The sequence below is a fragment of the Canis lupus genome, chromosome X (genome assembly GCF_048164855.1).
Source record: "Canis lupus baileyi chromosome X, mCanLup2.hap1, whole genome shotgun sequence".
NCBI lineage: Eukaryota > Metazoa > Chordata > Mammalia > Carnivora > Canidae > Canis > Canis lupus.
In genome coordinates, this window is record NC_132876.1 from 41259719 (window position 1) to 41280115 (window position 20397).

The window sequence follows — 20397 nt, forward strand, 5'->3', positions numbered from 1 at the left end:
AGGCCTTTTCACCTAGAACTACCACACCGACCTCCTAACCAGCTTCTTGCCAAGCCTATTCCTTCCATCACTGCTGGTAGAGAAACCCGCCAAACTTAACCTTGCTAAAATGACACCTTGTTGATATTACTCTTATTCAAATCAAAACGTCAGCTGGGTATTGAGTTCCTGGATCCCAGAGATCTCTTTGCCTGTCTTACCGGATTACTCCAGCAGGAGTCTCCCGTTCTCTTTTACTTCTGTGTTCTCCCGTATGTCAAGCTCATCCCTTCAAGGGCTTCTTCACCCTGGCTGCAACTAAGGATCACATTAGAAGATTAACATGACAACAAAACCCCAAACATACAAAAGCACCACTTTTTAGAAGCAAAGCACAGAATAATTCATAGAGGAGAGGATGGTCTTCCTGGGTCATCAAGGAAGGGGGTTCCCGGCTGGTTACCTGTTGGCTCCCATAACCCTCTCTCTTTTTTAAAAAAATATTTTATTTATTTATTCATGAGAGCCAGAGAGAGGCGGAGACACAGGCAGAGGGAGAAGCAGGCTCCCTGCAGGGAGCCCGATGTGGGACTTCATCCGAGGACCCTGGGATCACGATGCCCTGAGCCAAAGGCAGACGCTCAACCACTAAGCCACCCAGGTGCCCCAACCCTCTCTTATTTGTATGAGATTGATTTTTCTTTCCCTGTGGCAGCTTACTTATTTTGATGCTTGAAAACCCAAGAGGTTCTGAGAGAATGAGATCTAAAACCAGGGTGTTTCTTGGGAGGCATTGCTAAGGGTATCAAGAACCAGAAACAGACTCTTTATGGCAGGGCCACGTGGAAGTGCTAAACATTGACTTTACCCAATTTATATTTTGGCCTTGGGGTCTTAAGAAATAGATCAAAGAAAAAAGTCAAGAGACTCCCAAATCTTGTATATCCCCAGAATGACTTTTGCAGCAGAAATCTGAAAACAGTTCTTTCGAAGTCGGGTATTTCTTCTCATGCCCTTGCTCTTTGCCAGCCCTCGGAGTTATAGGAAGCTCAGAATGGGATATACATATAAACACATGTCTATTACAGACATGTCCAAAGACAATTTCTTCTTCATGGCCAACATCCCCTACCTTAGCTGTAACTTCAACATTCCTTAAGATAGGGCACTCCAATGCCCACATTCAATTTGGGATGGCAAACAGCATACGTGAGCACAGGAGAGTAGTAAGGTAGCTCCCCAGGAGGGGTGAAGGGCAGGGCCAGAGAGGGAAATCCGGGAAGTCTTCCTGCCCAGATAGCAACTGTTGGAGGCATGAAGGACTTGAGGGACTAAGAGATGAGTTAGAATCGGTCTGGTTTGATCCCCAGCCTTCCTGGGGGGTCCACATCATTTCTAATCCACATCTACATTTCATTAGCCTTTGGGATTCGAGATGGTGAGAGAATCAACCTCCCTCAGGGGCTCCGAGGAAATGAGAGGACATGGGGTCTTCTGTTTCATTTCAGTAGGAGACTGCTTTGTCAGCAAGAGGTCCCTTGGGCTCTCTTTGCTTATTAATTCTTCCCTTGTACTTATGATATAAACAAGAGCTCTCCCAACCCCATTTCCCAAGGTTGTGAGATATTTTGGTTGGCCTTTGGTTTTGCTCAGAGAAGAAAAACTCCGAACTAGCCCAGAGCTGTAGGGATTCAGCAACCTGTCTCTGGGAGGAAGGCTTCCTTGGAGCCTCCAGTCCGAGCCTAATGCTGAAGAGGCAGGAGTGACTCTTACCAGCTTTTAGCTAGTAACAAAGAATGTGTATTCACCTGTAGCAGCGTCCCTTCTGTGTCCATCAGCCTGCAAGGACAAAGTGGGGTGAGAGCAACAGCGATCTCAAAGCTTGAGATTACAGACCAGAGATCACCCAGAGCTTCCAAGTGTGCCTGAGATATTAATGCCCTTGGCCCTTGAGGTGTCCAGGGCTTCCTGGTAGGTTGCTTTCTTATTCATTAATTCCAGAGCATCATGGATGGTATCTGTGTGTGCTGTTTCAGTGAAAACTATTGAAAATGCTCTTCTAGATATATCCCCCTTCTTGGAAAGCATTGGCAACATGTGGCCATGATACTTTGTTTTCATGCTTATAGTCCCAGGCAGACTGTTGGTTCTGTGAAGGTAGACGGAGTCTGTCTCATTCACTGCTCTGTCTCCAGGGCCTGCCACGGTGCCTGGCACATAGTGTGTTCTCATAAAAATATTTCAAGCGAGTCAGATCCACAATGAGCTATCACCTCACACCTGCCAGAATGCCTAGAATCAAGAAGACAAGAAATAAAATGTGTTGGTGAGGATGTAGAGAAAAAGGAACTCTTGTACACTGCTGTAAATGGGTACAGCCACAGTGCCAAGCAGTAAGGAGTTTCCTCAAAAAGTTAAAAAATACCATTCAGCAATTCCACTTCTGGATATTTATCTGAAGAAAACAAAACACTATTTCAAAAAGAGAAGTGCACCTCCTTGTTCACTGCAGCATTATTTATGATAGCCAAGATATAGAAACAACTTTAGTGTCCATCGATGGATGAATGAATAAAGAAAATACAGGAAGTACACACATACACACAGAGGAATATTATTCAGCTATAAGAAGAAGAAAATGTTGCCATCTGTGAAAATATGGATGAATCTTGAGGGCATTGCACTAAGGGAAATGTCCAGAGTGCAAAAGACAAATATTGTATGATCTCACCTATATGTAGTATCTTAAAAAAAAAAAAAAATAAAAGCTCATAGATACAGAATGTACTGGTGGTTGCCAGAGAGGGTTGGGTGGTTGTTGAAATGGGTAAAGGGGGTCAAAGTGTACAAAATTCCAGTTATAAATAAGTCATGGGGATGTAATGTACAGCATGGTGACTATAGTCCATAGTACTGTGACACATATTCAAAAGTTGCTAAAGGTATAGATCTTAAAATTTCTCATCATGAGAAAAATATTCTATAACTGCATATGGTGACCTACATTCACTAGACTTAGTGTGATCCTTTCACAATACATACAAATATGAATCATTATGTTGTATACTTAAAACTAACATGTCAATTATGTGTCAATCAAAAAAAATATTTCATGAATGGATGAATGAATGAGAGAGTCTAGACCTTGGATGATGAGTAACATTTGGATAAAAGGAAAGGGTTAAAAGTTTGCAGGGAAAAACAACACAGAGTCATATACCATCTTGGTGTATGCCAGGCACAATTTGGAAAATCAGAGAAGGGGTTGTGAACTGTTCATGTTTGGAGGCAGTGGGAAATCAGTAAGCACCATCATGCCTATTTAGCATAATGCTGGATGAATAAAGAGCCACTGAAGCATTATTGCCCCGAACAAAGCCAAAAATTAGAACAAACACATGGTAGTTGATACAACTGGTCTTGATTTTTCTCTTAGCATCTAATTTTATGTCAAGCTGTGCCTACTCATTGTGGGAACCAATTTCTCATTTGGTCTGGGCCTCAGTTCCAGTGATTCCTAAATGTTCCCAGGTCATGTCCCAGATCAGAGGCCCTCCCCGAAATCCCTGGCACCCCCGGAAGCAAAGGCTGCCATGCCATAACTCACGACGCAGGGGTGAGGGGAGGTGAACCCTGCTGTTCTCATCATATGTTGAGGACATTGCGTAGGAGAGGCTCATTGATGGCTTCTGATAACACAGCCAGCCACTAGGTGGCCAAGCCAGAACCAAAATGCCTATTTGTCTGAGGTTGGAGCGGCTGCTCTTATCCACCATGCTCTATCATTTGTCTCTTATGGGGTCTTTACCACACCACGTTGCAACGGTCTAGGTAGCCCTTAACTCCTTAGAAAGTTAGCTTTATCATAGAAGGTAGGTCTCCTCTCGATCCCGCGGGGACTAACCGGCCTGGCGCAGGACCTGGCAGGGAAGCCCGCCATTAAACTCTCCAGTTGAGGGATCCCTGGGTGGCGCAGCAGTTTAGCGCCTGCCTTTGGCCCAGGGCGCGATCCTGGAGACCCGGGATCGAATCCCACATCGGGCTCCCGGTGCATGGAGCCTGCTTCTCCCTCTGCCTGTGTCTCTGCCTCTCTCTCTCTCTCTCTCTCTCTCTCTGTGACTATCATAAATAAATAAAAAAAATTAAAAAAAAAAAACTCTCCAGTTGAAAAACGTTCTGGGTGCCCATCACCCAGTCACTGAGAGGGGTACTTGATGGGATGAGCACTGGGTGTTATGCTATATTCTGGCAAATCGAACTCCAACTAAAAAAATATAGACAAAAAATTTTTTAAAAGGAAAAACGTTCTGAACGAAGACCTGCAGAAATCCCAGGCTTCCACCAGATGGCGCTGTGGGAGTCCAAGAGAAAAGTGCCCTGGGGACTCTGCCTTTCCCACAGAATACCCTGAGTATCCACTTTGTTTTCTTTACCTTCCCAGAGAGAACTGAGTGGGTGGAAGAAAATTTTTGAGATAATGTCGAGGCATGTATTGACAGAAATTTGACAATTGACTTTCTGACCATGTGCCTTGGCCCAGAAGGAAGGTTGATCTTCTGCCACCCTTTGAGATTCACGCACTGCTTTGAAAGACCTCAAAGTGGTTTGCAGACTCTTGTCACCATTAAAAAGCTAGAAATAAAATCTGAATTGTGCAGCGAATTGAAGGAGGCTGTGCAGTGGAGTGGAAATTCCTCTGGACTGGATTCAGATGGCTCTGCTATCAACTGATGGGGGACTTCAGGCAAGTCCCCTCTCCCTGGACCTCCTATCCTCAGCTGCAAAATAAAGGCAGTGAGATGAGTCTTCTAACAAAGGAGTTTTTTCCCCCCTTACCCTCTATACAAAGGACATTATACAGCAGCATGATAGCATGACAGTAATAAAGATGACCAGTGTGACCACTTGCAAGCTATGTGGCCTTGGGCAAGTTATGTAACCTCTCTGGGCCTCAGTTTCCTCATCTGTCTAACAGGAATCGTACTGTACCTACCTCATGGGGTCCTTGTGAGGACTGAGGGAGATAATGCATATAAAGTGCTTATCCCAGTCCTTGGCACACATAAGCTTTCAGCGAAGGCTGTCCTCACACAGAAGTGACTCTCACATTTTAGCAACTTTATCTACAGTTTGGGTGTATATCTAGCACTCAGCAAAATAGAGGGGAAGGCTTTAAGTAATAAACCACACACCGGCTTTAAGTAATAAACCACACACCAGCTGCGCCCTTTAATAAGTGTAAGGGTAAGTGCATTTCATGGGTACAAGACAAAGGCTAAAAGTAACCACAAACCCTTGGAATCCCCATACATGGTTGGTGGGAGTATAAAATGATACAACCAATTTGGGAAACAGTCTGGCTGTGTCTTCTAAAATATCTTCCTGGTGACCCAGCATTTCCACCTTTATATATTTACCCAAGATATTTACCCATTCGTACAAAGGGATTTGTATGAAAACATTCATAGCAGTTTTCCTTTTAAAAAAAAAAGATTGGGATCCCTGGGTGGCGCAGCGGTTTGGCGCCTGCCTTTGGCCCAGGGCGTGATCCTGGAGACCCGGGATCGAATCCCACATCGGGCTCCCAGTGCATGGAGCCTGCTTCTCCCTCTGCCTGTGTCTCTGCCTCTCTCTCTCTCTCTCTCTCTCTGTGACTATCATAAATAAATAAAAAAAAAAGTTAAAAAAAAAATAAAAAAATAAAAAAAAAAGATTCATTCTTAAGCAATCTCTACACCCAGCATGAGTGCTCAAATTCACAACCCCAAGATCAAAAATTGCACGCTCTGCCAACTAAGCCAGCCCAGCGCCCCATAGCTTTACTTTTAATGGCCAGAAACCAGAAACATCTCAAGTGTCCATCATTAGGAGGATGGATAATGGATAATCAAACTGTACTATGATCACTACCCAATGGAGTGCTCCTCAGCAATCAGAAGGAGCAAACCGCTGATGTATGCAATGACATAGATGATCCTTGAAAACATCAGGCCGAGTAAAAGAAGTCTTATACAAAAGAATTTATGCTGTATGTTTCCATTTATGTGAAGTTCTGTAGCAGGCAAAACGAACCAATGGGGGGGGGGGTTGCGAATCAGAAGAGTGATTATCTCTGGGAAGGGACAAGAGGAAGCTTTCTTGAGTGGTGATAAGGTTCTATTATCTTAGCCAGTGGTTAAGTTACACAGTCACATTTGCCAAAGCCCAGCAAATGTACAGTTAATGCTTGCACATGTCATTGTATGCGTATTTTACCTCGAAAGGAAAACAATCTTAAGCAAATACTGAATTCAAGTTAAGGGTAGGCATGTGGAAAATGCTTAGCAGTTGGCAACTTCAAAGGGAGGAAAGACAATGGATAGACAGACAGGTGGAGAGATGGCTAGGGAACCGGTAGATAAAGCCCAGATGGGAAACCATTAGTGATGGATAGTAAGTGACAAGGTATCCACTGGAAAATTCTTCCCACTTTGCTGTGTGTTTGAAATTTTGCACAATGAAGTTTCCTTTCTGGAAAAACTATAACCACTAAGTTTGGCATCCTGCATGAAGTGAATTTTTCTTTCAAGCATTACAAAAGAGCCCTCATTGGAGGAAGGCAGACCTCAAACCTAGGTAAATATTTCCTGAGCGCCTATGATTTGGCAGCCACTGCACCATACTAGGTGAGGGATTCAAGGAGGAGGAACACAGCACCTGTCCTCAAAAGGACTGCAGGGACCATCTGACAAGCACATATGTCACTGTTATCCTACACTGGGGATGCTAAGGAGAGTGAAATTTCATCTGGTGGGAAAATGTCATAATTGTTCTCACCACCAAAAAGAAGAAGAAGAAGAGGAAGAAGAGGAAGAGGAAGGAGAAGGAGGAGGAGGAGAAGAGGAAGAGGAAGAGGAAGAGGAGGAAGAAGAAGAAGAAGAAGAAGAAGAAGAAGAAGAAGAAGAAGAAGAAGAAGAAGAAGAAGAAGAAGGAGAAGGAGAAGGAGAAGGAGAAGGAGAAGGAGAAGGAGAAGGAGAAGGAGAAGGAGAAGGAGAAGGAGAAGGAGAAGAAGAAGAAGAAGAAGAAGAAGAGATACATGGGTCAAGTGGTTCAGGTGTTAGCTACCACTGTGGGGGTCATCACATTACAACGTATGCATGTATCAAACCCACACACTGTATATCTTACATTGACATGATGTTGTAAATCAGTTGTATCTCAGCAAAAAGATAATAATTTAAAAAGGACAAGTGCCTGGCATGAAAGACATGTGAATAATTATTGCTGCAAATAGGACTGGAAGGCCTTTTCAAGCCAGAGCAACAGAGAGTCTTGGAGGCTGCCCTAGGGTGATAATTTGGCAATCCAGTGGGGCCCATTCAAGAATTTTAAGCCAACGAGCGATATCCTTGGAAAACTGCTGGGAGAGTGGGGCAGCTGCAACAGATTTCATTGCTTTAGAAGGATTAACAGCCAAGGGAGCTTCTTGTGTACCTGCAATGGGCAGAGAGAACAAATGGATGCACCCCTGGGGAGGAGAGAGGTGCAGAATGATCCAGGGTGAGAGGAGATGAGATCCTCCTCTTTCCCAGCAGATGGGAAAGAGGAAGCCATTTAGTTTGTGCTCCTTTCTTACTTCTTGGCTCCATAATGTTGTGGCTCTGCAAGGCTAAACTGGTTGTTTATGGCCAGCATCTATTCCAATTGGTTGCCTATTCTGAGTGATCAGTGCCCAAGACCTACTACAGCCATTAAATATTTTTGACATCACCCCTACCCAACTCGTAGGGTTGCTGTACAGTTAGTGACTATAATGGAATCTGCCCAGTGCATGTTAAGCATTCAATACATGAGACCAGGTCACTGTATCTGATGCTCCAGTTTGTGGCTTGGATATAGGATGGCTGCAGCATGAGCCCACCAAGATGCCCCAAAGTCTCTAAAGTAGATACCTGAAGCCCCTCGGGTCCGTTCCAACCCACAAATATTGTGACCTTTATCAAACTCCAGTCTCCACCCAACCCCCTCCAAGTACTGCACATATTCCTATAGAACAACTGAGAAGCCCTGGTGGGACCCAGGAGATTTCTCATTTATTCTCCTCCCTCTTTTGAGCATGGACCTGCTGTGGCAGCTGGTGGTGAGCCACAGAATCGAGATGGTGCTGCCGGGAGTGGGTAGGGCACATTGCCACGACAGTGAGTTCAGACCACCTGCGGTCTTCCTTTTTCAAACAAGGCTTCGGACTCTAGTGTTTAAAGCATGTCCCAAGTCCGAATTCTTTCCAAGCCAGAACTCTGGCTAGACTTCATGCCCACTACTCAGTCCACTCCAGATCCTCATGCTCCCTGCTTTCTTGCAGTTTATGGAGTGGCTGCTACAGTTATGAAGCCCCAGACAGTTCACCAATGTGACTCATTCACCTTCATGTCTGTAGGACTCAGCATGGTGCCCTCTACCCAGTGGAACATGCAATAGATATTTGTCGAATGAGTGAATGAATGAATGATTCTTTCTTGGTCTATACTTTGTGTATGAAGAAGCTTTCTCTCTTGCCCTTTCTTGGAGCCCATTGTGGGTCTGCCAGCCTTCTGGACTCTAACAGTGCTTAGCATCTGTGCCTGTCCTTTGGCCACCAGCCAAATTCAACTCAGGTTCAATTCAACCAACTTCCATGGAGCTGCGCTATTGGCAGGAAGCACACACAGTCTCAAGGAATGGCAAAAGTATTTCCTAGCACATGGCACCTCAATTGTACTTTTAAAACAAAGTTGGCATGGAACAGAATCTTTTCCAAGACTTTGTGAAAGTCTAAATACAATATTATAAATGACTTCCCTTTATTGACACACTTGATAACCCTCCAGGTAATAAGTGACGATGGAGAAACAGATGATTATTTGACAGGTACAGGGCAGATTTAGGAGGGGATGGAAGGGTGGGAGGAATGAGATCCAATCCTTGTCTGAGGGATTTGCAGTTTCATTAAGTGTGGTGGGGAAATTGGGTTGGCATCTCAGCCATTCGGGGCTGGCCTCAGACTAGGATTTGAAGGGATACCCAGCAGCCCCTTAAGTAAAAACAAAGCCAGAGTCCCCCACACACACACCTGTTGTTTTTTTGCCAAGGGTTGGGCCTTTTAAAATTTTATGACTAGTCTTCATTCCTAATTCCACCCCCTTTCACACATCTCCTGCTCCCCATGCCAGTCTTCTGTAAATGAGTAATGTGTGCTCTTTCTAGCAATTACTTCATTTAATGGAATTAGAATTAGCTTTGTGTGTATTCATAGAAACATTATTTTGAGGGGCAGCCTGGGTAGCTCAGCGGTTTAGCACTACCTTCGGCCCAGGGCGTGATCCTGGAGACCTGGGATCGAGTCCCACGTTGGGCTCCCTGCATGGAGCCTGCTTCTCCCTCTGCTTGTGTCTCTACCTCTTTGTCTCTCTGTTTCTCATGAATAAATAAATAAAATCTTTTAAAAAAAGAAACATTATTTTGAATAGCAAAAACCTGGGAAGAACCAGAAATCTTACAATAAGAGCTAACTTAAATATATAATGGTAGATCTGTGGTCTAAAATACTGTGCAGACAAGAAAATGATGTTATTAAAATGTAATTGACATAGGAAAAATTCACAAGATGTGATTGAGTGAAAAGATAGGTTACAAAACAATGATGTGTGTAAGGGGGTGTAATGCATGTGTGCGCCTGTTTGCAGCAGGTGTGCATGCTATTGGTAATTTTTTTCTTGGCCTTTTTTCCATTTTCCAAATTTTCTCTGCTGAGTGCTGGAGTCAGAGTTAAGGCACCACCAGGAAGGTTGCATTGTAAAGACTCTGAGACCATCAACAGGGGTATCAAGCAAGGCTTCCTCCAGTCAGTGGATTTTGAGGAAGGTGGAAGGCACAGTGTATTGGAGAGGACTCCGGGAAAAATCTGTTTTTAAAAAATATTTTATTCATTTATTTGACAGAGAGAGAGAGCACAAGTGAGTAGAAGCAGGAGGAGCAACAAGTAGAGGAAGAGGGAGAAGCAGGCTCCCTGCTGAGCAGAGAGCCCAGTGTGGGGCTCAATCCCAGGACTCTGGGATCATGACCTGAGCTGAAGGCAGATTCTCAACTGACTGAGCCACCCAGGTACCCCAAAAGCTGTTTTTCAAATTCAAGGGGAGGAGATGGTGTCCATCAATGGTGAGGACTTCAGGCCCACCAAAGAAGATGAGACTTCGTTAAAGAAGCAACAGGGAGCGATTCTGGGTTTTTCAACATAGAGGTGAATTGGTGGAAGTGGTGTTGGAAGAGAGTTACAGAGGGTCTCCAACTTAGGATGGCTTGACTAATAATTATTTGACTTTACAAGAGTGTGAAAGTGGTACACATTCTTAGAAACTGTACTTCAAAATTTTCTTTGAATTTGGATCTTTTCCCATGCTGGCTAAATATGCTACGATTTGTTCTCATAAATAACTGATAGGCTTACAGCCATTCTGTTTTCAATACAGTATTCAGTAAGTTACGTGAGACCTCTGACACTTTGTTATGGAATAGGCTTTGTGTTAGATGGTTTTGCCCAACTGTAGGCTAATGGAAGAGTTTTGAGCATGTCTAAAATAGGCTAGGCTAAGCTGCGATGCAGGTCAGGTGTATTAAGTGCATTTTTTAATTAAAATATTTGCTTTTTATTTATTTGACAGAGAGAGCGAGAGCAAGAGCGAGCAAGAGAGACAGAGCACACAAGCAGAGGGAGCAGCAAGTAGGGGGCGAGGGAGAAGCAGGCTCCTTGCTGAGCAGGGAGCCTGGCATGCGGCTCAATCTCGGGACCATGACTCAAGCCAAAGGCAGAAGCCCAACCAACTGAGCCACCCAGGTGCCCATGATTTAAGAAATTTTTAACTTATGGTGGGTTTATCGGGGCATAACCCGATTTTATTTTATTTTATATTTATTTATTTAGATTTTTATTTATTTATTCATGAGAGACAAAGAGAGAGAGAGGCAGAGACACAGGCAGAGGGAGAAGCAGGCTCCATGCAGGGAGCCTGACGTGGGACTCAATCTCAGGTCTTCAGGATCAGGCCCTGGGCCGAAGGCGGCACTAAATCGCTGAGCCACCTGGGCTGCCCCATAACCCCATTTTAAGTTGAGGAAGATCTGTACTCTACCCAAATCAGGGTGGATTGGGTTATAGGCAGGGAGATCTGCCAGGAGACTCTGCCAAACGTTTGCATATTTGACCTGAGGTAAAGAGAGTTTGGATTAAGTTTGTGGCCAAACCAGAAAGGAAGGAGCAGGTGGATGTGACAAAGAATCAGAGCTAGAGATTCAAATTTGGCTAAATATATGCCAGTTGGTCCTCAAAGCCATGTAAGGAGACACTTTCCAAGGAAATGGATATTAAGAGAGAATAGCTGAGGACTGAGTCTTCAGGGATTCCAACAGTTAACAGAGGAGGAAAGAAGAGGAGCCAGCAAAGGAGACAGAGAATGATGGGTCAGAGAGATAAGAGAAACTTGAGAATGCAATGCCATGAGAGCCAAGAGTAGGACAGTTACAGGAAGGAGTGTGTGGTTGATGGTATCAAATTCATCCTTGAGGTCAGAGATGAAAACTGAGCAGAGACCCTTGAATTTGGTCAGGAGGTCATTGGTGAATTTACAGAGAGTGGTTTGGCAAATGTGCTGGATTCTAGAAGGTTCCAGGGAAGGGAGGTGTGGAGAAATGGAGGCAGCTCGTGGATACCATCCATGTGACAAGAGTAACGTGTTAGGACTCTGATGAACAAGGTCAAACTTCATCATTCTAGTTCCGCTACTTAACTACTTGAACTAGTTTCCTCTTCTGAAAATGGAAAGAATCCTCTGAGCTCATAAGGCTGTTCAAAGTACAATAGGAATTTAAATGATTACTTTTATGTGACAGTGAAAGGGATTCTCCCTCACTCCCTACCCCTAGACGCTAGAGATTTCTGGAGCATGATAAGAGGAGCCTTTTAGCTTTTTAGTCCTATCCTTAGGTTGATCTTGTTTCAAGAATTTTCTAGCTGTGTTCTCTGGCATTCTTCATGCTAAGTCACTTTAGTGATTCTTCCCTGAGCCCCACTAAGGTGAGGACATTGAGGCAAGGTGGTTGGGAGGGATTCAGTGGTCAGGGCCATATGGAGTGTCTCTGAGACCTGTGTAGAAGTTGCAAGGCTTTGTTTGAGACTCTGGGTATAGTGCCCTGGGGTTCCAACCTCACCCCAACACACAGAAGGCTGCATTCCCTGAAGGGGCAGCAGGGGGATAGGCACCCCAAAACCCTCTTTTTTTTAATCTCATGGCACCTGTACACTGAATGGCAGTTGGACGAAAGGGTCTCAAAAAGGCAGCTTGAGTCTCAAGGGTGCATAAAGCCCTATCCTCTTTTTTTTTTTTTTCATTCCTTCTATTATCACTTGGCAACCATGGCCTCATGTTTTTTTTTCTATTCATTGTCTAAAAATCAGCCCTTTGAGCACAGTTCCTTTGTGAAGCCCAGGCTGATTGTGATTTAACATACTGTGGTCTGATCTTTGTCGCAGTGTCTTATTTTCCCCTCAAAGAAGATTCCCAATGGGGGAAAAATGGCTGCCCCACAACCAGCCAGCAGGGCCTAGACCTATTATGAAGCCCTGGAGAGGCATGGGGCTGGGCGCTAGCCTAATGGGATGTGGAGGTGATCGGTGCACATGTTCTCTAGAACTCAAACTTTTCAGATCCCAAGATATCTAGAGACTGTCACAAAGGGCCTTTTTAAAAAAGTTTGTTTGTTTGCTTGTTTATGTATTTATTTGAGAGAGACAGATACAGAGACAGAGATAGTGAGAGAGACCATAAGCAGGGATGACAGGGAGAAGCAGGCTCCGAGCTGAGCCTGGGTTGGATCCTCTGGTCCCTCTACGAAGCTTGGGCCTGTCCCTGAGTGGTGGGATACAGGAGGACGCATTGAGGATCCAGACAGAGGAGCTGAGGGACCGGTTTCCCAACCTGAGTGAAAACTACTTAATCACCACTGACGCCGCTGGCTCCATTGCCACAGCTACGCAGGATGGTGGGATCGTGCTCATCTCTGGGACAGGCTCCAACTGCAGGCTCATCAACCCTGATGGCTCTGAGAGTGGCTGTGGTGGCTGGGGCCACATGATGGGGGATGAGGGCTCAGCCTACTGGATTGCACACCAAGCAGTGAAAATAGTGTTCGACTCTATCGACAACCTAGAGGCAGCTCCTCATGACATTGGCTACATCAAACAGGCGATGTTCAACTATTTCCAGGTGCCAGATTGGCTAGGAATCCTCACCCACCTGTATAGGGACTTTGATAAATGCCGCTTTGCTGGGTTTTGCCAGAAAATTGCAGAAGGTGCTCAGCAGGGAGATCCCCTTTGCCGGTTTATCTTCAGGAAGGCTGGGGAGATGCTGGGCAGGCACGTGGCAGCAGTGCTGCGAGAGATTGACCCGGTCTTGTTCCAGGGGGAGCTGGGCCTCCCTATCCTGTGTGTGGGCTCTGTGTGGAAGAGCTGGGAGCTGCTGAGGGAAGGTTTCCTTCTGGCACTGACCCAGGGCCGAGAGATCCAGGCCTAGAACTCCTTCTCCAGCTTCACCCTGATGAAGCTGCAACACTCATCTGCCCTGGGTGGGGCCAGCCTCGGGGCCAGACACATCGGGCACCTCCTCCCCATGGACTACACTGCCAATGCCGTTGCCTTCTACTCCCACACCTTCTCCTAGGGCCTGGCCCTGGCTCCACGTCTCCAAACCCATTGGACACTGGGTGCTGGAAAGGAGGAGGCTTTTTTTCCTTCTCCTTTTTTTTTAAAAATGGAAAACACATATAAAAGAAAATAAATGCACTTTATCTACAACAAACAAACAAACAAAAAAACAAAAACAAAAACAGAACCCTGGGATCATGACCTGAGTTGAAGGCAGAGGCTTAACCAACAGAGCCACTCAGGTGCCCCCAAAGGGCCTTTTTAATGCCCGTTTCCCGTTTAATGGACGAGCCTGGTTTCATTTCTGGGAAGATGGCTTCCCAGAGGGAAACAGGCTCATGCCATGGATGGTACAATCCCCCTGCTAAAGTGGGTAGGCCTATCTACAAATGGATAGGAGGGCAGGGCAGGGGGACCTCCAAGGAGGCTGGTTTATTGTCAGAAGCCCTTCTGGGAGACCAGGGAGTTGTACTGCGCTTCAGTCACCAGATTTGTCCTGAGCATCTGAAATGCTCTGCTTTGGTGCAGGGGTGGGGAAGGAGATAAGGCTGGAAAGATAGGCCAGGGCCCGTGGCTACCGGAGCCACTGCCATCAGACATCGGAGGAACATGGCCTCGGCTGCCCATTCTGCGGCAGCGCTGGCAGCACCCCGGGGCAGGACTGGCCTTGGGGGGCCAGAGGCTGTCTTTGCACCAAAGTCAAAGCCGGCCCGCGGGGCAGGTGGCCAGAACTCGGAAGGAATTCTCTTCTGCAGCCCAGGGTCCAGGCTTGGCCCCAGCGCGCTGCTACACCAGCCTCTGTCGCCCAGGGCCTCGCACATTCCGAGCCCCCGCCCCTCCGCCCCTCCGCGGGCCTCACCCCCTCCCTGGTCCCCCTCTCCTTCCCCCCTACCAGCTGTCCCCTTTCCCCAGAGCGCCGAGACAGCGGGAGCCTGGGAAGAGGCGGCCTCGGGCCGGAGGGGGCGTGGTGGGGAAGGGGAGGAGGGCGGGGGTGAGGGGATAAGGAGGCCCGCGCTGCCAGTGCCCCCAGCCACTGCCCGCCCAGAAGCCAGGTGCCGCCGCCGCCTCTCTCTCCCTTTCTCTGTCTCTCTCTCGCCTGCTTCCCTCGCCCCCGGGGGAAAGGTCAGCAGCGTCCTGGAGCCACCGTGCCATTCCCCGACAGCCATGAACTGCAGCGAGAGCCAGCGGCTACGCACTCTCCTCAGCCGCCTGCTGCTTGAGCTGCACCATCGGGGCAACGCCAGCGGCCTGGGCGCTGGCCCCGGCCCGAGCATGGGAATGGGGGTCGTGCGTGACCCGTTCGTGGGCCGCGAGGCCACCAGTGCCAAGGGCGACGACGCCTATCTTTACATTCTGCTCATCATGATCTTCTATGCCTGCCTGGCCGGAGGCCTCATCCTGGCCTATACCCGCTCCCGCAATCTCGTCGACGTCAAGGACGAGCCCGCCCAGGCCTGTGCGGTGCACGAGTGGGCCGCCGCCGACGCCGAGACCGCAGCTGGCTCGCCCGCGGAGGGCCCCCACCCGCTAGCCCTCCGGCCGCCGCCCACTCCGGCTCCGGGCACCGCCGAGGGGGTCTAGGACCGCCGCTCCGCTTGCTTGCTTGCGCGCGCCCCCCTCGGCTCCCCACGGTCCCCCAGCGGCCTGCTCCTTCTCTCCCCTTCCAGGAGCCGCCTCACCTGAGGCCCAGACGACGACGAGAGGGCCCGCAGACCCTGTCTGGCAGGTCCTGGAAGAAGCACCACCCTACCCACCCCAGACCGCGTTCTCCCTCCTCTCCTGCCTCTCCCTCCAACCGAGGCCTCTGCTCCCACCCCACACAGCCAACTGCACTAAACTGCCTCTGCTCTCTTCAGACAGCCCTGACACCACGCTCCAGCCGCCTGGGAACTGAATCGCACAAGTCCAGCCCTTGGCATTGAGGTGAAGCAGTGAAGTCCATCAGAACTCTGCTCCGGAGGCTGCCGGGACTGCTCACTCTGCGGAGCCAACGGGCGGGCCATCCTGCCAGGCAGGCCCCAGCAGCTCCAGTTTCTTGTTGCCTTAGGGACCGAGACAGAGACAACGAAGAGACCTCAGACATCTTTCCCCTCCCTCTTGCAGCAGGGAGCTAGCAGGACATTAGGACCCTTTGGTGGGCTACAATGGACTTAATGAGGACTGAAGGGGGAGGGAAATTCCAAGGGCAGGGGAAAGCCTATGACCCCAACTGTATGGCTTTCTTGCATCCAGTTGTCATCCCAAAGGTAACTTGCCTGATTTTTAGCAGCTTTGCCATCTTCCGGAGTGGGTAACAATCGCTAGGTGTATCACCTCAGTACCTCAAAATGACGCCCCCCCGCCCCCCCCCCCGCAGGTCAATTCAGTTGTTATGGCAGCTGTCTGCTTCATGTATGGAACAGGTGGCTCAGATGTTCCCTTCCTCTGTAACCTGGGTAATCTCACAGGTAATAAAAGTTGTTTAAGCAATAGCCTAAGACTCTTCTCTCAAAGATCTTAGCCTTGAGACCCAGGACTATGTAGAAAAGGAATCCTTTTTGCTTTTGGAAATGTCTAGATTTGAGGGTTGTGTGGTTGTGGTATTTATATTTGTATATTCAATTCCAATACAGTAGAGGTGAGTGGAATTGGAACTGGAAGAAACAGTTGATACAGCTAAATGGGTTGTTTTTCCAAGGGTTTCAAAAGTTGGAACTGCTTTATAACTACTTTTTTTTTCTTTGATTTGGAAGCACCTTGAAATATCATGATGCTAAGTGAGGATTTCCCACTAAAGCAGTTCTTCAGGATATACTTTTAAAGACCTCTCATACCCATCACTATTAGCCATTATCAAAGTTAATTTTTAGAAACCACCTTTGTAAGTCTCCAACATGTAGCTTACTAAAAGAGAAAAGCCAACAAATACAGTATATCTTAAGTCAGAGGGACGATGCTTCAACTGAGCAGTCTTAACCAGCAATGGGTAAAGTGACAGATGCATGTTTATTCATTTATTCTCCTTGTCTCAAGAAGGTCATCAGAACTTGCCTGCTTAGGGCTTAAATACTTATTCCTGATAGTGGCTGTTTGGGCTTCATCAAACACACATAAAAATCGCCTCTTAGCATTAAGCCAACTTGCTTAAATGCAGCTGATTTCTGTGACAGCAAGGCAAACATATTATGAGGCACTTAAATGAGCTGATAATATCTGAGCCTCATTCAAGGCGTTGGTTTTGACCTTCTGGCCCATCTAGTATTTTACTGGAGCTGTTGATAAGTTAAATGAACTTCCTTTCATTCCCAGGACCCACTTCTTGAGGATCAACTGGCCTTGCCCCATTGGCTGATCTCCAGTTTTAGTTTCAGCCTTAAGGCAGGTGGGGGCCAGGGATTGGGCAGCAGTCCAAGACAATGACTGGAAGAAAGGGAACGCTGTGAAAGCTACCTCAGGGCCAGGCAGGGAGGCCTGAATGGGATGTGGAGGGAGGGCACAGATACCCAGCCATGTCAGGGGCATGTGGGGGAAATAGTCCTTACCCTGGGAGTCAGGTACAGCAATGTCCCTCATTTATCTGGCATAAATGGGGACACAAGGTTGTTCTGATAGTGAGCATAATCACTGGGTAGGTGTTGACACATTGGTATCGTTTTTCATAGACATTAGAAAAACACATTGCCAAATATACATAAAGGAAGCTGCTTCCAGCCAATGCCCATAGGCAACATTAATGCACCAGCTGTGGGAAAACAAATCCCACCGCAAAACTATTATTTCTGCTTTTAAAAATATTTTAACCTTTTAATGATGATTAGGGTACCTATGAAGAACATGTAGCAAGAGGAGCCACAGAGCTCTTCCAGTGAGAACAGTGACCTGGCCTGGGGAAAGCGGTTTGCTTTACTGGCCAGTCACTTTTTCTAAATACATTCAGGATTACGACTGTTTCCCAGATAATGAATGACGTCTCCCAGAAGCCAGGACACTCTACCAGCCAGTGGGGGTTGTCAACAGCACTGAAGTAGTCATATTGTGGTCAGCAAAAGAGAGAAGGAAAACCAGGGGTTTGGTGGTTTTGATAATATATTTCTGAGTAGCAGGAGCTAACTAACTGTACAAATTGGGGGAAATGTTAGCCTTCTCCTGAACTTGATTCTAATAAGTTGGAGTGATTCTTTTTTCCCCACCTACCCGGCTGTCTATTTCTCCCTTCTGTGTAAGCAGATCCTGTTTTAGATCAGGTCGAATCTCTTTGCTCAATAATAAGGAAGAAAGAGACCCATGCTTCCTTAATTGTAATTTGAGGCTTCCAACAGAGCACAATCAGGAGATGTTTTGAGTTCCAGTGTCTGGAAGCACGCATCAACAGTGCAAGAATTAATGGAAACTTTTCTTCCATTATGGACATAATGCTGTGCATTATGTTATTATTATTATTATTATTATTATTATGTTATTATTGTTCACTTTTCTAGAGGGCTATAAATGGGGTCTTTCATTTGTTTGGAGTTACCACCTTCTCCTTTTCAATTTGCCATCTCTTTTAGAAACCAAAGATCTGCACATGATTTGTATCAACAAAGAGAAAAGGCTCCGGGCTGATTTCCAAATAATCTTGCCCGACAGCTAAAGCAAATGCACTGTGGTGTGATGAAGAGCACAGAACTAGAACTAGGAAAGCCAGGGTCCAGCCCTGGCTTTGCCAATTAGCCTGCTTTGTTTCTCAGAACAAACTGCCTAACCTCACCGGGCCTGTCTCCACAGCTGTGGGGATTTAAGGATCAAGTAAGACAATGCATGGGGAAAAGCTAGAAGTATAGCAGCTCTAAAAAGCATAAGGTGTTAAGACTTGTATTTTCCTTTTTCCTTCGTGGGGGAGTGCCTTTGGGTGGTGGAAGGTGGGCGGCAGGGGGCATAGAAAATTCTCCACTCTTTAGAGTCTGCTATTATTGTTCAGAGAAGAGGATTGTAGGGACTTGGCCTCTAGCTCCCAGGTTTCTGAGCCCATCTCCACCATCCTCAGATTCTTGGATGACTATGAGTCTGTGGGTAACCATCTCACCATCCTACTCATCCCCTCTACCCATAAGCCCACGGTGACCTCTTTAAAAAAAATACAATAATGCTGTACTTTCAGAGTTCCACCAGGACTGGAATCTAGACTTTGAAGACGTAGGTCAAGGATTGAGAGAGGGCAGAAAAGAATAAAGAGAAGGAATCATAGGCTTCATGAGGGAGGTAGGAGGAAGAGCAATCTAAAATTTTAGAATGTTCTGTGAAGGTAAGGGAGCATTACTGAGGACCACCAAGGATCAGTAGCCAACCCTCGGTGAACGAATTACCTATCAAAATGGCTTTGGGAGAAGAAGCCAGATGAGAAGTCACTTTTAGAGCCCCTGTTGTTACTTAACACACCCTACGGCCAGCCCAGGAAGACAATTAGTGTGATTAAAGTGATTCTTCCTTCTGTGCTGGATCTTCGAGCATAGGACATGTGGAGTACCAAGCTCTCAGAGAATACAGCCTCTCTTTTGGCCACCTGTCCCTGGCATTTGTCTTTGGCCTATTTCTCTTGGCCAAAAGCTTAGCATATTCTGCAGGTTCTTCCTCATTTTTCTTAGTACACTGTTTCTTCAGAGTAATATTCTAGTGTTTGTGTTGCAGGACACAGGAAGTACCAAGACACTGAATTTTGCCCACTTTGGTACTAGGTGACCCTGCCAGTCCCTCATCAGCTATGTTCTGAGGGAGGGCAGGGTCTTGGAAAAAGCTGTGGTTTGAGCCTCTTAGTCTGAGGAGAATTTGCTCAGAACAGACAGAGGGATACCTCAGATACGTCTTTCTTTTTGTTTTTGTTTTTAATTATGGTAAAACATACAGAAGGTAAGGACGCCTGAGTGGCTCAGTGGTTGAGCATCTGCCTTCGGCTCAGGTTGTGATCCCGGGGTCCTGGGATCAAGTCCCACATCAGGATCCCCACAGGGAGCCTCTTCTCCCTCTATGTCTCTGCCTCTCTGTCTCTCATGAATAAATAAATAAAATCTTAAAAAAAAACAAAAAAATACAGAAGGTAAAATTTACCTTAGCCGTCTTTCAAAGTGTACAATATTCAGTAGCATTAAGTACCTTCGAGTTTTTGTGCAATGGTGCTTTTTTTCTTAAGTCAGAGAAAAGGCACCAGCATATTGTGGTAAGGCAGAGAAAAAGCACCTAAATGACTTTGTATCGAGCAACAGGGCTTAATCATTGCTTCACATGACACCCCCTGCAGGGGTGTTCACATTTTATAGGAGATCATTGAGGACAACGTAAAGGTGAAACTCAAGGGAAGACTCTCTAGTTGTGGATTTCAATGCAATCTGGAAAGAGTGCTCTCTTGAAAGGTTTGGGTGTGTTGGGGCTGGTGGTCAGGGGAAGGGTATACTGTGCTTCCCACAGATCCTCAAGCCACATCCTCCTCTTACTGTCAGATGCTCTTGCAACCCTGCTGAGGACTAGGGCGGTCACAGAAGACTGGATTTCTGTACAAATTCGCTGAATTCCCTCATACCTGACCCACAAGATGTCCATTCCTGAAAACATGTCAGGTCCCTGAAGAAACAGGGGACCTTCTCCTTGGCTCTTTTAGGATCTCATGATGACCTAGCAGGGGTTGCACCTCCAGCAGGCCTGGAAGAGAGAATAGAGAAAAGGGGCATGTTAATTTCGCTCCTGCTCTCATG

The 20397-nt window shown here is 46.7% G+C and overlaps 1 protein-coding gene and 1 pseudogene across 1 annotated transcript; both read left to right on the plus strand.

The window, feature by feature from the left end:
- Positions 1-12806: 12806 nt before the first annotated feature.
- Positions 12807-13869, plus strand: LOC140627372 (N-acetyl-D-glucosamine kinase pseudogene; annotated as a pseudogene).
- Positions 13870-14694: 825 nt separating this feature from the next.
- KCNE5 (potassium voltage-gated channel subfamily E regulatory subunit 5) lies at positions 14695-16157 on the plus strand. Its single transcript, XM_072815611.1, has one exon. The coding sequence runs from the start codon at positions 14858-14860 to the stop codon at positions 15272-15274; it is 417 nt and encodes a 138-aa protein (XP_072671712.1). The 5' UTR covers positions 14695-14857; the 3' UTR covers positions 15275-16157.
- The last annotated feature ends 4240 nt before the right edge of the window (positions 16158-20397 follow it).